This window comes from Panthera uncia, assembly GCF_023721935.1.
Source record: "Panthera uncia isolate 11264 chromosome B3 unlocalized genomic scaffold, Puncia_PCG_1.0 HiC_scaffold_1, whole genome shotgun sequence".
NCBI lineage: Eukaryota > Metazoa > Chordata > Mammalia > Carnivora > Felidae > Panthera > Panthera uncia.
Genome location: NW_026057582.1, coordinates 96990746 through 97008543, shown reverse-complemented (window position 1 = coordinate 97008543; position 17798 = coordinate 96990746). Strand labels below are relative to the sequence as shown.

The 17798-nt window shown below is 36.7% G+C and overlaps 1 protein-coding gene across 6 annotated transcripts in view; it reads left to right on the top strand.

Annotated features, from left to right (window-relative positions):
* ZNF280D (zinc finger protein 280D) overlaps positions 1-17798 on the top strand; it is a 145150-nt gene that overhangs the window by 38086 nt on the left and 89266 nt on the right. For all 6 annotated transcript variants that reach the window (XR_007453827.1, XM_049613678.1, XM_049613677.1 and 3 more), the window contains 2 exons: positions 1841-2011; positions 2154-2263. Coding sequence is in view for 5 of the 6 variants with exons in the window: in XM_049613678.1 (XP_049469635.1) it covers positions 1841-2011; positions 2154-2263 (281 nt within the window). In the remaining variant the exon portion in view is untranslated. The remainder of the gene's footprint in view (positions 1-1840; positions 2012-2153; positions 2264-17798) is intronic.

The following is a 17798-nucleotide window of genomic DNA, read 5'->3' as shown; positions in this document are numbered from 1 at the left end:
GTGCTTCCTACCTACCTAGATGTGTGGCCTCTTCTCTCCCTCTAGTTGTGGTGTTTGTTCTGTCAGTCCTCAGGTCAATTTCTTGAGTATTCAGAATGATGCTATAGTTACCTAGTTGTGTTCAAGGGACAAGAGGAGCCTAGAGTCCTACTATGCTGCCATTTTAGTTCCTCACCCAAAAGTTAAATTACTTTTTAAAAAATTTCGAATATAATTGAATACAGTGTTATATTAGTTTCAGGGGTATAATATAATGATTCAAAAATTCTATATGTTACTCAGTACTCTTCATGATAAGTGTACTTTTAATCCTCTTCACCTATTTCACCCATTTCCCATCCACCTGCCTGCTGGCTACTACCAGTTCTTTATATTTAAGAGTCTGGGTTATTTCTTTCTCTCCTTTTTTTCTTTATGCATTTGTTTTGTTTCTTAAATTACACATATGAATAAAATCATATGGTGTTTGTCTTTCTCTGACTGAGTTATTTCACTATAGCATTGTACCCTCTAGGTCCATCTCTGTTGTTGCAAAAGTTCAGATTTCATTCTTTTTTATGGCTAATATTCCATATACATCACATTTTCTTTATCCATTCATCTGTGGATGGATGCTTGGGTTTCTTTTACATTTTGGTTATTGTAAATAATGCTGCAATAAACATACATCTTTTTGAATTTATGTTTTTGTATTCTTTGAGTAAATACCCAGTAGTGGAATTACTGGATAATACAGTAATTATATTTTTAGTTTTTTGAGGAACCTTTACACTGTTTTCCAAAGTGGCTGCACTGGCTTGCATTCCTACCAATGCATGAGGGTTCCTTTTCTTCCACATCCTCATCAACACTTGTTATTTCTTGTCTTTTTGATTTTAGCCATTCTGACAGGTGTGAGATGATTTCTCATTGTGGTTTTGATTTGCATTTCACTGATGATTAGTGTTGGTGAACATCTTTCCATGCGTCTGTTGGTCATCTGTATGTCTGCTTTGGAGAAATGTCTGTTCATCTCTTCTGCCCATTTTTAATTGCGTTATTATTTTTTTTTTTGCTGTTGAGTTGTATAAGTTATTTGTAAATTTTGGATATTAACTCCCTATTGGATGTATCATTTGAAAATATCTTTTCCCATTCTGTAGATTGCCTCTTTGTTTTGTTGATGGTTTCCTTTGCTGTGCAAAAGTCTTTAATTTTGGTGTAGTCTCAGTAGTTTAATTTTGCTCTTGTTTGCCTTGCCAGAGGAGACCTATCTAGAAAAATATTTCTATGGCTGATTTCAAAGAGATTATTGCCCATGTTTTCTTGTAGAAATTTTATGGTTTTAGATCTTTCATTTAGGTCTTTATTCCATTTTGAGTTTATTTTTGTGTATAGTGTAATAAAGTAATCCAGTTTCATTCTGCATGTTAACTGTCCAGTTTTCCCAACATCATTTGTTGAAGAGACTTTTTCAAACCATTGTATATTCTTGCCTTCTTTGTTGTAGATTCATTGACCGTATAATTGTGGGTTTATTTGTGGGCTCTCTGTTTTGTTGTACTGATCTGTGTGTCTGTTTTTGTGCCAGTACCATACTGTTTTATTACTACAGCTTTGTAGCATATCTTAAAATCTGGGATTGTGATGCCTCCAGTTTTGTTCTTCTTTTTTAAGATTTCCATTTGGTACACCCCTGACTTTTCATCACATAAATTTTTATCATTATTTATTGTCATTTGAATGATAGGATCACTCAATTGTATTACATTTAATTTAGCTCCAAAGTAATTTTATTTAGTTGTAGGAAACATGCTACAGTGTTTAAAAATACTTTTCCCACTTATTTAACTCATTGTAGGTATGAATGAAAGTTCGTTTTTATCAAAACGTCCTTCTACTTCTGAAGTAAACAGCGTTAATCCAAAAAAACCTAAGCCCAGTGATGGTGTTTCTGGAATAAATTCTTCAGCTGTATTTCCTTCAGTTAAGTCTCTTTCAGTGACATCTCCCCAGGCTACATCATCAAAAGGTAAATGTGAAATGTGGCGTATAAAAAAGAAATTATAGTATTTATATATAAATTTTAGAAATCGTAAATTTCCTGACTATTTTTAGTGGTTAAAGTTATAAAAGATGAATTTTGAATTACATATGTTTTGAATTTATTTTAGGTACAAATACCTCATCAAATCAATCTAAAAATGGAACACCTTTTCCAAGAGCTTGTCCAAAGTGCAATATTCATTTTAATCTTTTGGATCCTTTGAAAAATCACATGAAGGTAAAACTTTTTCAAAATTTAATTTTAAAAAGGTTTGCAAATCCCTAAAGTATTGATTTATAGTAAATAATGCTTTGTCCAGATATTTAATGAAAAAAATCTTGTCATAGTGGTATTTCCATATAACTTTGGCAAAGATTTATATTCATAATGATTATCTTCATATAAGATTTTTAAATTTCCTCTGAATCATCAAATTTTTTTTAAATTTTTTTTTTAAATTTTTTTTTTTTAACGTTTTTTATTTATTTTTGAGACAGAGAGAGACAGAGCATGAACGGGGGAGGAGCAGAGAGAGAGGGAGACACAGAATCGGAAGCAGGCTCCAGGCTCTGAGCCATCAGCCCAGAGCCCGACGCGGGGCTCAAACTCACAGAGCGTGAGATCTTGACCTGAGCTGAAGTCGGCCGCTTAACCGACTGAGCCACCCAGGCGCCCCTTTTTTAACGTTTATTTATTTTTGAGACAGAGAGAGACAGAGCATGAACGGGGGAGGGTCAGAGAGAGGGAGACACAGAATCTGAAGCAGGCTCCAGGCTCTGAGCTGTCAGCACAGAGCCCGATGGGGGGCTCGAACCCACGGAGTGCGAGATCATGACCTGAGCTGAAGTCAGCCGCTTAACCGACTGATCCACCCAGGCGCCCCTGAATCATCAAATTTTAAGAATTAAGTTTATATACATTATAATGTATACTTATTATATTCTCATTTTAAATGAAAGTAAATTATTAATCAAAATATTTAGTAGATTTGGCATAATTCAAACTTTTAAAAAAAGGCATTTTTATAGTTTCTGTAATTATTATGTTTTTGGGTTCATAGTAACATGTGCATGACACATTACATGATGAAAATCTGAATTTTACATTTAATTTTCAACGCTCAGACTTAAACCCCAAATGATGGAGCTTTTCATCTGAAATAATTATATTCAGAGTATAGTTTGTGTAATTGTCCTAAATTAATTCAGGCTTTTTATTGGAATAGGAAGCTCTTGAGATTAAATTTTAAGAATTTTTCAAAGTACAAATGAAATATGAGGTGTAGGTAACATTTCACTTGAAATATTTTAGTGTATATTACAGTATCCTCCTTTGGTGTGAGGAAAGATATCCTGCATTCTCTTTGCATGTCCTGTAGAAATGGCAGGAAGGGAGAAAGAGAAAGAAAAAAGTCCATGTAGATTATATGAAGAAAGAAAGGAAGGAGAAAGGTACAGTTGTAAAGAAATAGGTAAGGAAAGTTCTTGTTCACAATTTTAGAGATTGACAAACTTTTATTAAGATAAAACATTTTATTAAAAAGGTAGAAAAAATAAGGGAACTTTTTTAGAATTTCAAGTATGTCTTTTTATTCGGTTACAAAACAGCATTTGGTCTGTCACTACTTCCAGCAACCAGAATGTAGTCCCTGATAATTGCACTCTGTGCTTTCTTCTTACATAAGAATTAACCTGTACAGGTGCTTTCACTTTTTTTTTTTTTTTTTTTAATCTGTGTAATGCTTTGATGAGATACTTGATGTATTTTATGTTTGCATTTTAGATGGAAAGAAAAAGCTACATTCTTTGACTTTAATTATTTGAGTAAGGAATACAGTGATATTATTCAAGATAAAAAAGTTTCCAAAGACATATAAGTGAAAAATCCTAACTGTGTCTCTTATTTAACTGGTTCTCAGAATGACTCTCAAAGAAAATAATTTTTATTAGTTGGTTTTTGTATTTTTCCTAATTTCCTTTCTACATATACAGTTAACACAAATGTTCTTATTTTCTTTCTGTTTTGTATATAAATTGTAGCATATTGTGTATATCCTTCTGTATCTGGTAAAATTGGCAGCTATTTTCCAAAATGTAGCTTTACATCCAATATGTGTATTATTGCATTGTTTTTGATTACTCATATTAGAAACAACCAAAATTTCATATAATATTCATATAATAGAACACTATGCAACCTTTTAAAAAGAATGGAATGTCTGTAATGGATAATGATATGGGATGATCTCGAAGACGTATTAGTGAACTAAGTTAAATATATGATATAAACAGCTTATTATGTGTGTTTATATCATAAAGAAATGTGACAGAATAGTCACCAACTCTAGGACAGGGAAGTTTAAAACTTAGACTTTTTGTATCCTAACTTATGCATTTTATATATCAGTTGAAGTTTTAGTATTACAACAATGAGTTCCATTTTGAAAAAATGTGATTTTTAGATTCTTTGTGAATTAATGTTTGCTATTATAGATAAGTAGATGACTGCACTACAGAAATAATGTTTTCTCTTTCAGTAAAGAATATCTAAAACATAAGGCAAATATCCTACAGTATTAAGAACAATTTGTGTATCTGAGACCATGTGCCAGACTACTAAACTTTAAATACTGTATTTCATTTAATCTTTAGAAAATTCTTGCAGGGGCACCTGGGTAGGTCACTCTCTTGAGCATCTGACTCTTAATTTTGGCTCAAGTCATGATCCCAGGGTCGTGGGATTGAGCCCTGCTTCGGGTTCCACGCTGGTAATGGAGCCTGCTTAAGAATCTCTCTCCCTCTCTCTCTCTCTTTCTTTCTCTCTGCCCTGCTTGTAGGTTCTTTCTAAAATATATATTAAAATCTTAAAAAAAAAAAAAAGAAAAAAATTCTTGGAGATGAACATTTTTCTCATTGTTTTATAGCCAGTTTATTTAAAGGCATAACTGGCGTTCAAACATTAATGGTAAAAGCCAAAATTCTCACAATTTTTTTTTCCTTTTTGAGTGGATAGGTTATTTAATGTTACATGGAAACCTGAAAATAGGTATGCAGTTTTTCATAGGGTATGGAATTTGAAATTTATCAATCAAACATAGCTTATTAATTACATTATTTAGATTTCTGTATCTTTATTTTGTTGTATACTTCATCTTTTTTTTTAAATCTACAACAAATTTATTATTATTTTTTTAATTTAAATCCAAGTTAGTTAACATATAGTATAATAATGGAGTAGAATTTAGTGATGGATCACTTACATATGACACCCAGTGCTCATTCCAACAAGTGCCCTCCTTAATGCCCATCACCCATTTAGCCCATCCTGTCCCCATCTCCCCTCTAACAGCCCTCAGTTTGTTCCCTGTATTTAAGAGTCTCCCCTGGTTTGCCTCCCTCTCTGTTTTTATCTTATTTTTCCTTCCTTTCCCCTATGTCCATCTGTTTTGTTTTTTTAAATTCCACATATAAGTGAAATCATGATATTTGTCTTTCTCTGACTGATTTCATTTTGCAAAATACATTCTAGTTCCATTCACATTGTTGCAAATGGCAAGATTTCATTCTCTTGGATTGCTTAGTAATATTCCATTGTATATATATATACCACATCTTCTTTTTTTTTTTTTTTTTTTTTTTTTTCAACGTTTATTTATTTTTGGGACAGAGAGAGACAGAGCATGAACGGGGGAGGGACAGAGAGAGAGGGAGACACAGAATCGGAAACAGGCTCCAGGCTCTGAGCCATCAGCCCAGAGCCTGACGCGGGGCTCGAACTCACGGACCGTGAGATCGTGACCTGGCTGAAGTCGGACGCTTAACCGACTGCGCCACCCAGGCGCCCCATACCACATCTTCTTTATCCATTCATCAGTCATTGGACATTTGGGGTCTTTCCATAATTTGGCTGTTGTTGATAGTGCTGCTGTAAACATTGGGGTGCATATGCCCCTTTGAATCAGCATTTTTGTATTTTTTGTATAAATACATAGTAGTGTAATTGCTAGCCATAGGATAGCTCTATTTTTAATTTTTTGAGGAACCTCTGTACTGTTCTCCAGAGGGGCTGCACGAGTTTGCATTACAGTACAAAAGTGTTCCCCTTTCTCCACATTCTCGCCAACATCTTTGTTTCCTGAGTTGTTCATTTAGCCATTCTGACAGGTGTGGGGTGGTATCTCATTGTGGTTTTGATTTGTATTTCCCTGATGATGAGTAATGTTGAGCGTCTTTTCATGAGTCTGTTTGCCATCTGGATGTCTTTGGAAAAGTGTCCATTCTTCACTGGATTATTTATTTTTTGGGTGTTGAGTTTGAGAAATTCTTTATGCATTTTTGATACTAACCCTTTATAAGAGATGTCACTTGCAAATATCTTCTCCCATTAGGTTGGTTGCCTTTGAGTTTTGTTGATTGTTTACTTAGCTCTGCAGAAGCTTTTTATCTTGATGAGGTCCCAATTGTTCATTTTTGCTTTTGTTTCCCTTGCCTCTGGAGACATGTCTAGTAAGAAGTTGCTGCAGTTGAGATCAGAGGTTTTTGCCTGGTTTCTCCTCTAGGGTTTTGACGGCTTCCTGTCTTACATTTAGGTCTTTCATCCATATTGAGTTAATTTTTGTGTATGGTGGAAGAAAGTGGTCCAGATTTATTCTTCTGCATGTCGCTGTCCAGTTTTCCCAACCCCATTTGCTGAAGAGACTGTCTTTTTTCCGTTGGATATTCTTTCTTGCTTTGTCAAAGATTAGTTGGCCATGTATTTGTGGGTCCATTTCCATGTTTTCTGTTCTGTTCTATTGATCTATGTGTCTCTTTTTGTGCCAGTACCATACTATCTTGATGATTGTAGCTTTGTAATGTAGCTTGAAGTTCAGAATTGGGATGCCTCCAGCTTTGGTTTTCCTTTTCAACATTACTTTGGCTCTTTGGGGACTTTTCTAGTTCTGTACAAATTTGTAATTATTTGCTCTAGCTCTGTGAAGAATGCTGGTATTTTGATAGGGATTGCATTGAATGTGTAGATTGCTTTGGGTAGTATTGACATTTTAACAATATTTTTTCTTCCAGTCCATGAGAATGGAATATTTTTCCATTTCTTTGTGTCTTCTTCAATTTCTTTCCTAAGTTTTCCATAGCTTTCTGTGTGTAGATCTTTTACCTTTTTGGTTAGGTTTATTCCTAGGTATCTTATGGTTTTTGGTGCAATTATCAATGGCATAGATTCCTTGATTTCTTTTTCTGTTGCTTCATTATTGGTGTATAGAAATGTAACTGATTTCTGTATGTTAATTTTATATCCTGCAGCTTTGCTGAATTCATGTATCACTTCTAGAAGTTTTTTGGTGGAATCTTTGAGGTTTTCCACGTAGAATATCATGTCATCTGTGAAAAGTGAAAGTTTGACTTCTTTGCCAATTTGGATGACTTATTTTTCTTTTTGTTATCTGATTACTGAGGCTAGTACTTTCAGTACTGTGATAAACAACAGTTGTGAGAGCAGACATCACTCTTGTGTTCTTGACCTTAGGGGAAAAGCTCTCAGTTTTTCCTCAGTGAGGATGATAGTAGCTATGGGTCTTTCGTGTATGGATGGCCTTTATGATGTTGAGGGATGTTCCCTCCATCCCTACTTTCTTGAGAGTTTTTATCAAGAGAGGATGCTATATTTTGTCAAATGCTTTTTCTGTGTCTATTGAGGGAATCATATGGTTCTTATCCTTTCTTTCATTAATGTGATATATCACATAGATTGATTTGTGGATATTGAACCACTCCTGCAGCCCAGGAATAATCCCACTTGCTTATGGTGAGTAATTCTTTCAATGTATTGTTGCATTTGGTTTGCTAGTATCTTGTTGAGAATTTTTGCATCCATGTTCATCAGGGAAATTGGTCTGTAATTCTCCTTTTTAGTGGAGTCTTTGGTCTTAGAATTAAAGAAATGCTGACCTCACAGAATGAGTTTGGAAGTTTTCCTTCCATTTTATTTTTTGGAACAGCTTCAAATGAATAGGTGTTAACTCTTCTTAAATGTTGATAGAATTGCCCCAGGAAGCCATCTGACACTGGACTTTTGTTTGTTGGGAGATTTTTTATTACAGATTCAATTTCTGTACTGGCTGTGGGTCTGTGCAAATGCTCTACTTCCTGTTTCAGTTTTGTTAGTTTATAATTACTGATTCAATTTCTTCAGTGGTTATGGGTCTGTTCAAATTTTCTACTTTTACCTGTTTCAGTTTTGGTAATTTATATGCTTGTAGGAATTTATCCATTTCTTCCAGATTGCCCAATTTGTTTGCATATAATTGTCCATAATATTCTCTTATTATTGTTTGTATTTTTATGGTGTTTGTTGTGAAATCTCCTCTCATTTGTGATTCTATTTATTTGGGTCCTTTCCTTTTTCTTTTTGATAAATCGAGGAGTTTATCAATTTTGTTAATTTTTTCAAAGAACTAGCTTAGTTTTATTAATATGTTCTACTATTTTTTTGATTTAGAAATCATTGATTTCCACTCTAATCTTTATTTCCCTTCTTCTGCTGGTTTTGTACATTATTTGCGGTGCTTTTTCCAGCTCCTTTAGGTGAATGGTTAGGTTGTGTATTTGAGACATTGCTTCCTTCTTACAGCAAGGCCTGGATTGGGATATACTTCCCTTTTATGACTGCCTTTGCTGTGTCTGAAAGGTTTTGGACTGTCATGTTTTCATTTTCATTGGCTTCCATGCACTTTTTTATTTCCTCTTTAATTTCTTGGTTTACGGATGTTCTTTAATCTCCAAGTATTTGTGGTCTTTCCAAATTTTTTCTTGTGGCTGATTTCAGGTTTCATAGCATTGTGGTCTGAAAATATGCATGGAATGATGTTGATCTTTTTGTGCTTTTTGAGGGATGTTTTGTGACCCAGTGTGTGATCTGTTCTGGAGAATGTTCCATGTGCACTCAAGAAGAATGTGTATTCTGTTGCTTTAGGATGAAATGTTCTCAGCATATCTGTTGAGTCCATCCAGTTCAGTGTGTCATTCAAAGCCATTGTTTCCTTGCTGATGTTCTGCTAAGATGATCTGTGTGTTGTTGTAAGTGGGGTGTTAAAGTCCGCCTATTCGCCTGGGTGGCTCAGTCGGTTAAGCGTCCGACTTCAGCTCAGGTCATGATCTCGTGGTTCTGTGAGTTTGAGCCGCGCGTCGGGCTCTGTGCTGACCGCTCAGAGCCTGGAGCCTGTTTCCGATTCTGTGTCTCCCTCTCTCTCTGACCCTCCCCCATTCATGCTCTGTCTCTGTCTCAAAAATAAATAAACGTTAAAAAAAAAGTTTAAAAAAAAAAAGTCCGCCTACTGTTATGGTATTATTATCAATGAGTTTCTTTATGTTTGTGATTATTTGACTTGTGTATTTGGATGATTCTAAGTTGGTGGTATAAATATTTACAATTGTTAGATCTTGGTGGATAACCTCCTTAATTATGATATAATGCCCTTCTTCATCTATTGTTACGGTCTTTATTTTAAAATCTAATTTGTCTGATATAAGTATTGCTACTCAGTCTTTATTTTGACATCCATTAGCATGATAGTTGGTTCTCCATCCCCTTTCAGTGTGCAGTTGTCTTTTTTTTTTTTTTTTAATTTTTTAAAGTTTATTTATTTATTTTGAGGGAGAAAGAACATGAATGGGGAAGGGGCAGAGAGAGAGAGGGAGATGGAGATTCCCAGGCAGGCTCTGCACTGTCAGCGCAGAGCACAATACGGAGCTTGAACTCACAAATGCGAGATCATGACCTGAGCTGAAACCAAGAGTCAGATGCTTAACTGTCTGAGCCACCCAGGCGCCCCAAACCGCAGATGTCTTTAGGTCTAAAATGAGTATTTTGTAGTCAGCATATAGATGGGCATTGTTTTTTTTTATCCGTTTTGATACCCTGTGTCTTTTGATTAGAGCATTTAGTCCATTTACATTCAGAGTTGATTATTGAAAGAAATGAATTTAATGCCATTGTATTGCTATGGAGTTGGTATTTCTGGTAATGTTCTTGGGTCCTTTCTGGTCTTTTTTGCTTTTGGTCTTTTTTGTTTTGTTTTGTTTTTTTCTCCACTCAGAGTCCCCCTTAAAATTTATTGCAGGGCAGGTCTAGTAGTCACCACTCCTCTAGTTTTGTTTGTCTGGGAAACTCTAGCTCTCCTTTTATTCTGAATGACAGACTTGCTGGATAAAGAATTCTTGGCTGCATATTTTTTTGATTCTGCATGTTCAGTATATCCTGCTACTCCTTTCTGGCCTGCCAAGTTTCTGTGGATAGATCTGCTGCAAACCTGATCTGTCTTCCCTTGTAGGTTAAGGACTTTTTTTTCCTTTGGTGCTTTCATGATTCTTTCCTTGTTTGTGTATCTTGTGAATTTGACTATGATATGTCTTGGTTATAGTTGGTTTTTGTTGATCTAATGGAAGTTCTCTGTGCTTCTTGGGTTTTGATGTCTGTGTCCTTCCCCAGGTTAGGAAAGTTTTCAGCTATAATTTGCTCACATAAACCTTCTGCCCCCTTTTTTTTGTCTCTTTTCATCTTCTGGGACTCTTATGATATGAATGTTATTCCTCTTTAATAAGCCACTGAGTTCTCTATGTCTTGTATTGTGATCTTTTGCCTTTTTTTTTCTTTTTTTATACTTTTTTATTTTCCATAATTTTATCTTTTATATCACTGATTCACTGCTCTGTTTTGTTCATCCTTGCTGTCATGGCATCCATTTGAGATTGCATCTCAGTTATAGCATTTTTAATTTCAGCCTGACTGGCTTTTAGTTCTTTTATCTCTGTAGAAAGGGATTCTCTGGTGTCTTCTATCCTTCTTTCAACCCCAGCTAGTATTCTTATAATTGTGGTTTTAAATTCTAGTTCAGCATGCCTGGGTGGCTCAGTTGGTTGAGCATCCAACTTTGGCTCAGGTCATGATCTAACAGTTCATGAGTTTGAGCCCCATGTTAGGCTCTGTGCTAACAGCTCAGAGCCTGGAGCCTGCTTTAGATTCTGTGTCTCCCTTTCTCTGACCCTCCCTCACTTAACACTCTGTCTCTCTCTCTCTCTCTCTCAAACATTAAAAAAAATTTAAATTCTAGTTCAGATGTCTTACTTATATCTTTGTCAATTAAATTTCTGGCTGTCATCTGCTTTCTCTTGAGGGGAATTCTTCTGTCCTTTCATTTTGGAGGTAAAGAAAAAATTAATAAAATAAAAAATTAAAAATAAAAAAAGTCAAAGGAAGCTAGAACCTAGGTGTGTTTAGTCTGCTTGTTTAGATAAGCTTGACAGAAAAGAGAAAAGAGAGAAATGAAAAAATAACTTATAAAACAAATTTAAATATTAAAAAAGGGGCACCAGGGTGGCTCAGTCGGTTAAGTGTCTGACTTCAGCTCAGGTCATGATCTAATGGTCCACGAGTTCAAGCCCGGCGTTGTGCTCAGTGCTGACCACTCGGAGCCTGGATTCTGTTTCAGATTCTGTGTCTCCTTCTCTCTCTGCCCCTCCCCTGCTCATTCTCTCTCTCACTCTTTCTCTGTCTCTCTGTCTCAAAAATAAACATTAAAAAAATTTTTTAATTAAAAAATTGAATAAAATAGTATAAAAGAGAATAAAGAAAATAAAGTAGAATAAAAAAATTTAAAAAATTTCCCTTTCTGTATCTAAGAAACAGAGAGAGAAAAAAGAAAATAACATAAAAACAGAAGCAAAGAAAATAAACAAGCAAACCGAATGATATCCAAATGAAGTTATATCCATTTTTCCCTAGAACTGAAACTTTGCAGCACTGTAGTCTGTAGACTAAGCAGGTGGAAGTGATTTGTGCTGGTCCTCTGGGGGATGTGCCTGGAGTGTGCAGGTGGGCATGGCTTGGTGTAACAGCTCTGTTTTCTACTTGGTGGCACTGCTTAGCTCACTGGGGTTGTTCCACATGTGTGTGCATGTGCATGTGCATGCTTGCAGTGAAAATAGCTTCACCTGGCTCTCTAGTCTCTGGCGCAGGAATTTCATGCCCTCACACACAAGCAGTCAAGCAACCGTCCTTTGTCTCAGGCTTCCATCTGCTCCATGCCTTTACTCTTTGTCCAAGCTGTCTGTCTTCCTGGTGTGGCCTCCAGAGATTTATCTCAGACAGGGCTGTGTTTCAAAACCCCACACTTCAGAGACCCCGGCATCTTGGATCCATGCTGATTCTCTGGGGTAGGGTATTCCTGGGCAGTGGCCAGGTTGTCCCAGAAAACATTCACGTGATCGCGGAGCAGCACTGTCTCAGAGTTTATGGTAAATCACAACACACAGCCAGTGCCAGGTTTTGCTCCACTCTGGGATCATTGTTAAAATATCAGTAAATGTGGCAGTTCTCCAGGGTCTGCTGAGAATCTTGCCCATAGGAAGGTTGTATGGCCTCTACCAAATGCAGTGCAAGCAGGAGAACCGCTTCTCCCCGTGAGAGACTTGGACCCCTCGAACTGTGCTGCCTGCTTTTGGGTATTTGCCCTACTTTTCCACCAGAGGACTGCCAGGCACTGAGCTCTGAAACTTCAGACTCTGTTCTCCACTGTGTATAAACTTCTGGCAGTATTAGAACCCTCTCCTTTCTCCCCATCAGTGATTTTGGACAACAAACGTCTTGTCCTGTCTCCTGTGAGTGTTTTTACTCTTTGTTTCTCTCCAGCTACTTTTGGGGTGTGTGCTTTTTTGCATGATCCCGATGTGCTACAGTTTCCCCCTTTTTCTTAATCTCTCGGTCCTCTCTCTGCGAAAATGACTCCCTACCCTCCATGGCTCTGTGGGTTTTTTCCTCCCCCAATTCACTTCTATTCATTGCATAACTGCCAAATTCTCTGGCTCAAATAATGCAGATTATTGTATTAATCCTTCGATCAATTTCCTAGGTGTTCAAAATGGTGTGATGCTGATCCAGCTGATGTCAGGGACTAGACAAGCTTAGGGTCCCCATACTACTTTGCCATCTTAACTCCATCCTGTTGTGTACTTTATCTTACATGGATGGAGAAATACCAAATGTCAATCTGTATCTTTCATTACTGATATTTTCTGCCATATATTTCACTTCTAAGATTGTTAATATTATTTGCGATATGGATGATTCTCTCACAATTGTATTACAAACCCATCCTTTAGCATTTTTTAAATATAATTTATTGTCACCTTGGCTTCCATACAACTCCCAGTGCTCATCCCAACAAGTACCCTCCTCAATGCCCATCACATACTTTCTCCTCTCCCCCACTCCCCATCAACCCTCAGTTTGTTCTCTGTATTTAAGAGTCCCTTATGGTTTGCCTCCTTCCCTCTCTGTAACTTTTTTTCCCTCCCTTTCCCCTCCCCCTGGTCTTCTGTTAAGTTTCTCAAGATTCACATATGAGTGAAAACATATGATGTCTTTTTCTCTCACTGACTTATTTCACTTACCATAATACCTTTCAGTTCCATCCACATTGCTGCAAATGGCAAGATTTCATTCTTTCTCATTGCCAAGTAGTATTCCATTGTGTATATAAACCACGTCATCTTTTTTTTTAATTAATTAAAAAAAATTTTTTTTACATTTACTTATTTCTGAGAGACCGAGAAAGAGAGAGAGAGAGAGAGCGAGAGTGCGTGAGTGAGGGAGAGGCAGAGAGAGAGGGAGACACAGGATCCGAAACAGGCTCCAGGCTCTGAGCTGTCAGCACGGAGCCCGACGCAGGGTGCGAACTCACGAACCACGAGATCATGACCTGAGCTGAAGTCGGACACTCAACCGACTGAGCCACCCAGGCGCCCCTAAACCACATCTTCTTTATCCATTCATCAGTTGATGGACATTTAGGTTCTTTCCATAATTTGGCTATTGTTGAAAGTGCTGCTTTAAATATTAGGGAACATGTGCCCCTATGCATCAGCACTCCTGTATCCCTTGGGTACCCTCCTAGCAGTGCTCTTCCTGGGTCATAGGGTAGTTAGTTCTATTTTTAGTTTTTTGAGGAACTTATGTACTGTTTTCCAGAGCAGCTGCACCAGTTTGCATTCCCGCGAACGGTGCAAGAGGGTTCCCATTTCTCCACATCCTCTCTAGCATCTATAGTCTCCTGATTTGTTCATTTTAGCCACTCTGACTGGCGTGAAGTAATATCTCAGTGTGGTTTTGATTTGTATTTCCCTGATGAGGAGTGACATTGAGCATCTATTCATGTGCCTGTTGGCCATCTGGATGTCTTCTTTAGAGAAGTATCTATTCATGTTTTCTGCCCATTTCTTCACTGGATTATTTGTTTTTCAGGTGTAGAGTTTGGTGAGGTCTTTATAGATTTTGGATACTAGCCCTTTGTCTGAATGTCATTTGCAAAACCTTTTCCCATTCCATTGGTTGCCTTTTAGTTTTGTTGGTTGTTTCCTTTGCTGTGCAGAAGCTTTTTATCTTGATGAGGTCCCAGTAGTTCATGTTTGCTTTTAATTCCCTTGTCTTTGGAGATGTATCAAGTAAGAAATTGCTGCGGCTGAGGTCAGAGAAGTTTTTTCCTGCTTTCTCCTCTAGGGTTTGGATGGTTTCCTGTCTCACATTCAGGTCCTTTATCCATTTTGAGTTTATTTTTGTGAATGGTGTAGGAAAGTGGTCTAGTTTCATCCTTCTGCATGTTGCTGTCCAGTTCTCCCAGCACCATTCATTAAAGAGACTGTCTTTTTTCCATTGGATATTCTTTCCTGCTTTGTCAAAGACTAGTTGGCCATCCTTTTGTGGGTCTAGTTCTGGGGTTTCTATTCTATTCCATTGGTCTATGTGTCTGTTTTTGTGCCAATACCATGCTGTCTTGATGATGACAGCTTTGTAGTAGAGGCTAAAGTCTGGGATTGTGATGCTTCCCGCTTTGGTCTTCTTCAATATTACTTTGGCTATTCGAGGTCTTGTTGTTCCATACAAATTTTCAGATTGCTTGTTCTAGCTTTGAGAAGAATGCTGGTGCAATTTTGATTGGGATTGCATTGAATGTGTAGATTGCTTTGGGTAGTATTGACATTTTAACAATATTTATTCTTCCAATCCATGAGCACAGAATGTTTTTCCATTTCTTTGTATCTTCTTCAGTTTCCTTCATAAACTTTCTATAGTTTTAAGCATACAGATCTTGTACATCTTTGGTTAGGTTTATTCCTAGGTATTTTATGCTTCTTGGTGCAATTGTGAATGGGATCAGTTTCTTTATTTGTCTTTCTGTGGCTTCATTGTTAGTGTATAAGAATGCAACTGATTTCTGTACATTGATTTTGTATCCTGCGACTTTGCTGAATTCATGTATCAGTTCTAGCAGACTTTTGGTGGAGTCTATTGGGTTTTCCATGTATAATATCATGTCATCTGCAAAAAGTGAAAGCTTGACTTCATCTTTGCCAATTTTGATGCCTTTGATTTCCTTTTGTTGTCTCATTGCTGATGCTAGCACTTCCAACACTGTGCTAAACAACAATGGTGAGAGTGGACATCCCTGTCGTTTTCCTGATCTCAGGAGGAAAACTCAGTTTTTCCCCATTGAGGATGATAGTAACTGTGGGCTTTTCATACATGGCTTATGATGTTTAAGTATGTTTCTTCTGTTCCGACTTTCTCGAGGGTTTTTATCAAGAAAGGATGCTGCATTTTGTCAAATGCTTTTTCTGCATCGATTGACAGGATCATATGGTTCCTATCTTTTCTTTTATTAATGTGATGTATCACGTTGATTGATTTGCAAATGTTGAACCAGTCCTGCAGCCCAGGAATGAATCCCACTTGATCATGGTGAATAATTCTTTTTATATGCTGTTGAATTCGATTTTCTAGTATCTTGTTGAGAATTTTTGCATCCATATTCATCAGGGATATTGGCCTGTAGTTCTCTTTTTTTGCTGGGTCTCTGTCTGGTTTGGAAATCAAAGTAATACTGGCTTCGTAGAATGAGTCTGGAAGTTTTCCTTCCCTTTCTATTTTTGAAACAGCTTGAGAAGGATAGGTATTATCTCTGCTTTAAATGTCTGGTAGAATTCCCCAGGGAAGCCATCTGGTCTTGGACTCTTATTTGTTGGGAGATTTATGATAACTGATTCAGCTTCTTCGCTAGTTATGGGTCTGTTCAAATTTTCTATTTCTTCCCATTTGAGTTTTGGAAGTGTGTGGGTGTTTAGGAATTTGTCCATTTCTTCCAGGTTGTCCAGTTTGTTGGCATATAATTTTTCATAGTATTCTCTGGTAATTTCTTGTATTCTTGAGGGATTTGGTTGTAATAAATCCATTTTCATTCATGATTTTATCTAATTGGGTCCTCTCTCTTTTCTTTTTGAGAAGCCTGGCTAGAGGTTTATCAGTTTTGTGTATTTTTTCAAAAAAACAGCTCTTAGTTTCATTGATCTATTCTACTGTGATTTTGGATTCTATATTGTTTATTTCTGCTCTGATCTTTATTATTTCTCTCCTTCTGCTAGGTTTGGGTTTTTTTTTTTTGTTTTTTTTTTTTTTGCTGTTCTGTGTCTAGTTCCTTTAGGTGTGCTGTTAGATTTTTTATTTGGGATTTTTCTTGTTTCTTGAGATAGGCCTGGATTGCAATGTATTTTCCTGTTAGGACTGGCTTTGCTGCATCCCAAAGGGTTTGGATTGTTGTGTTTTCCTTTTCGTTTGTTACTATATAGTTTTTAAATTATTCTTTTATTGCCTGGTTGACCCATTTGGTCTTTAGTAGGATGTTCTTTAACCTCCGTGTATTTAGAGGTTTTCCAAACTTGTTCCTGTGGTTGATTTCAAGTTTTGTAGCATTGTGATCTGAAAGTGTGCGTGATATGATCTCAATTCTTTTATATTTATTGATGGCTCTTTTGTGACCTAGTATGTGATCTACCTTGGAGAATGTTCCATGTGCACTCAAGAAGAAAGTATATTCTGTTGCTTTAGGATGTAGAGTTCTAAATATATCTGTCAAGTATATCTGCATCCAGTGTATCTCTCAGGGCCATTGTTTCTTTACTGATTTTCTGTCTAGATGATCTGTCCATTGTTGTAAGTGGAATATTAAAGTCCCCTGCAATGACCACATTCTTACCAATAAGATTGCTTATGTTTGTGATTCATTGTTGTTTATGTATTTGGGTGCTTTTGAATTTGGTGCATAGACATTTATAATTGTTAGCTCTTCCTAATGGATAGACCCTGTAATTATTCTATAATGTCCTTCTCCATCTCTTGTTACAGCCTTTAGTTTAAAGTCTAGTTTGTCTGATATAAGTATGGCTACTCAAGCTTTCTTTTGACTTCCAGTTGCATGATAGGTAGTTCTCCATCCCCTTACTTTCAATCTGAAGGTGCCCTCTGGTCTAAAATGGGCCTCTTGTAGACAGTAAATAGATGGGCCTTGTTTTTGTATCCATTCTGATATCCTATGTCTTTTGATTGGAGCATTTAGTCCATTTATATTCAGTGTTACTATTGAAAGATATGGGTTTAGAGTCATCGTGTTTTCTGTAGGTTTCATGCTTGTAGTGATGTCTCTGGTAGTTTGTGGTCCTTGCAACATTTCACTCACAGAGACCCCCTTAGGATCTCTTATAGGGCTGGTATGGTGGTGATGAATTCCTTCAGTTTTTGTTTGTTTGGGAAACCCTTTATCTCTCCTATTCTGAATGGCAGGCTTGCTGGATAAAGGATTCTTGGCTGCAGATTTTTCCTGTTCACCACATTGAAGATTTCCTGCCATTCCTTTCTGGCCTTCCAAGTTTCAGTAGCTAGGTCTGCTACT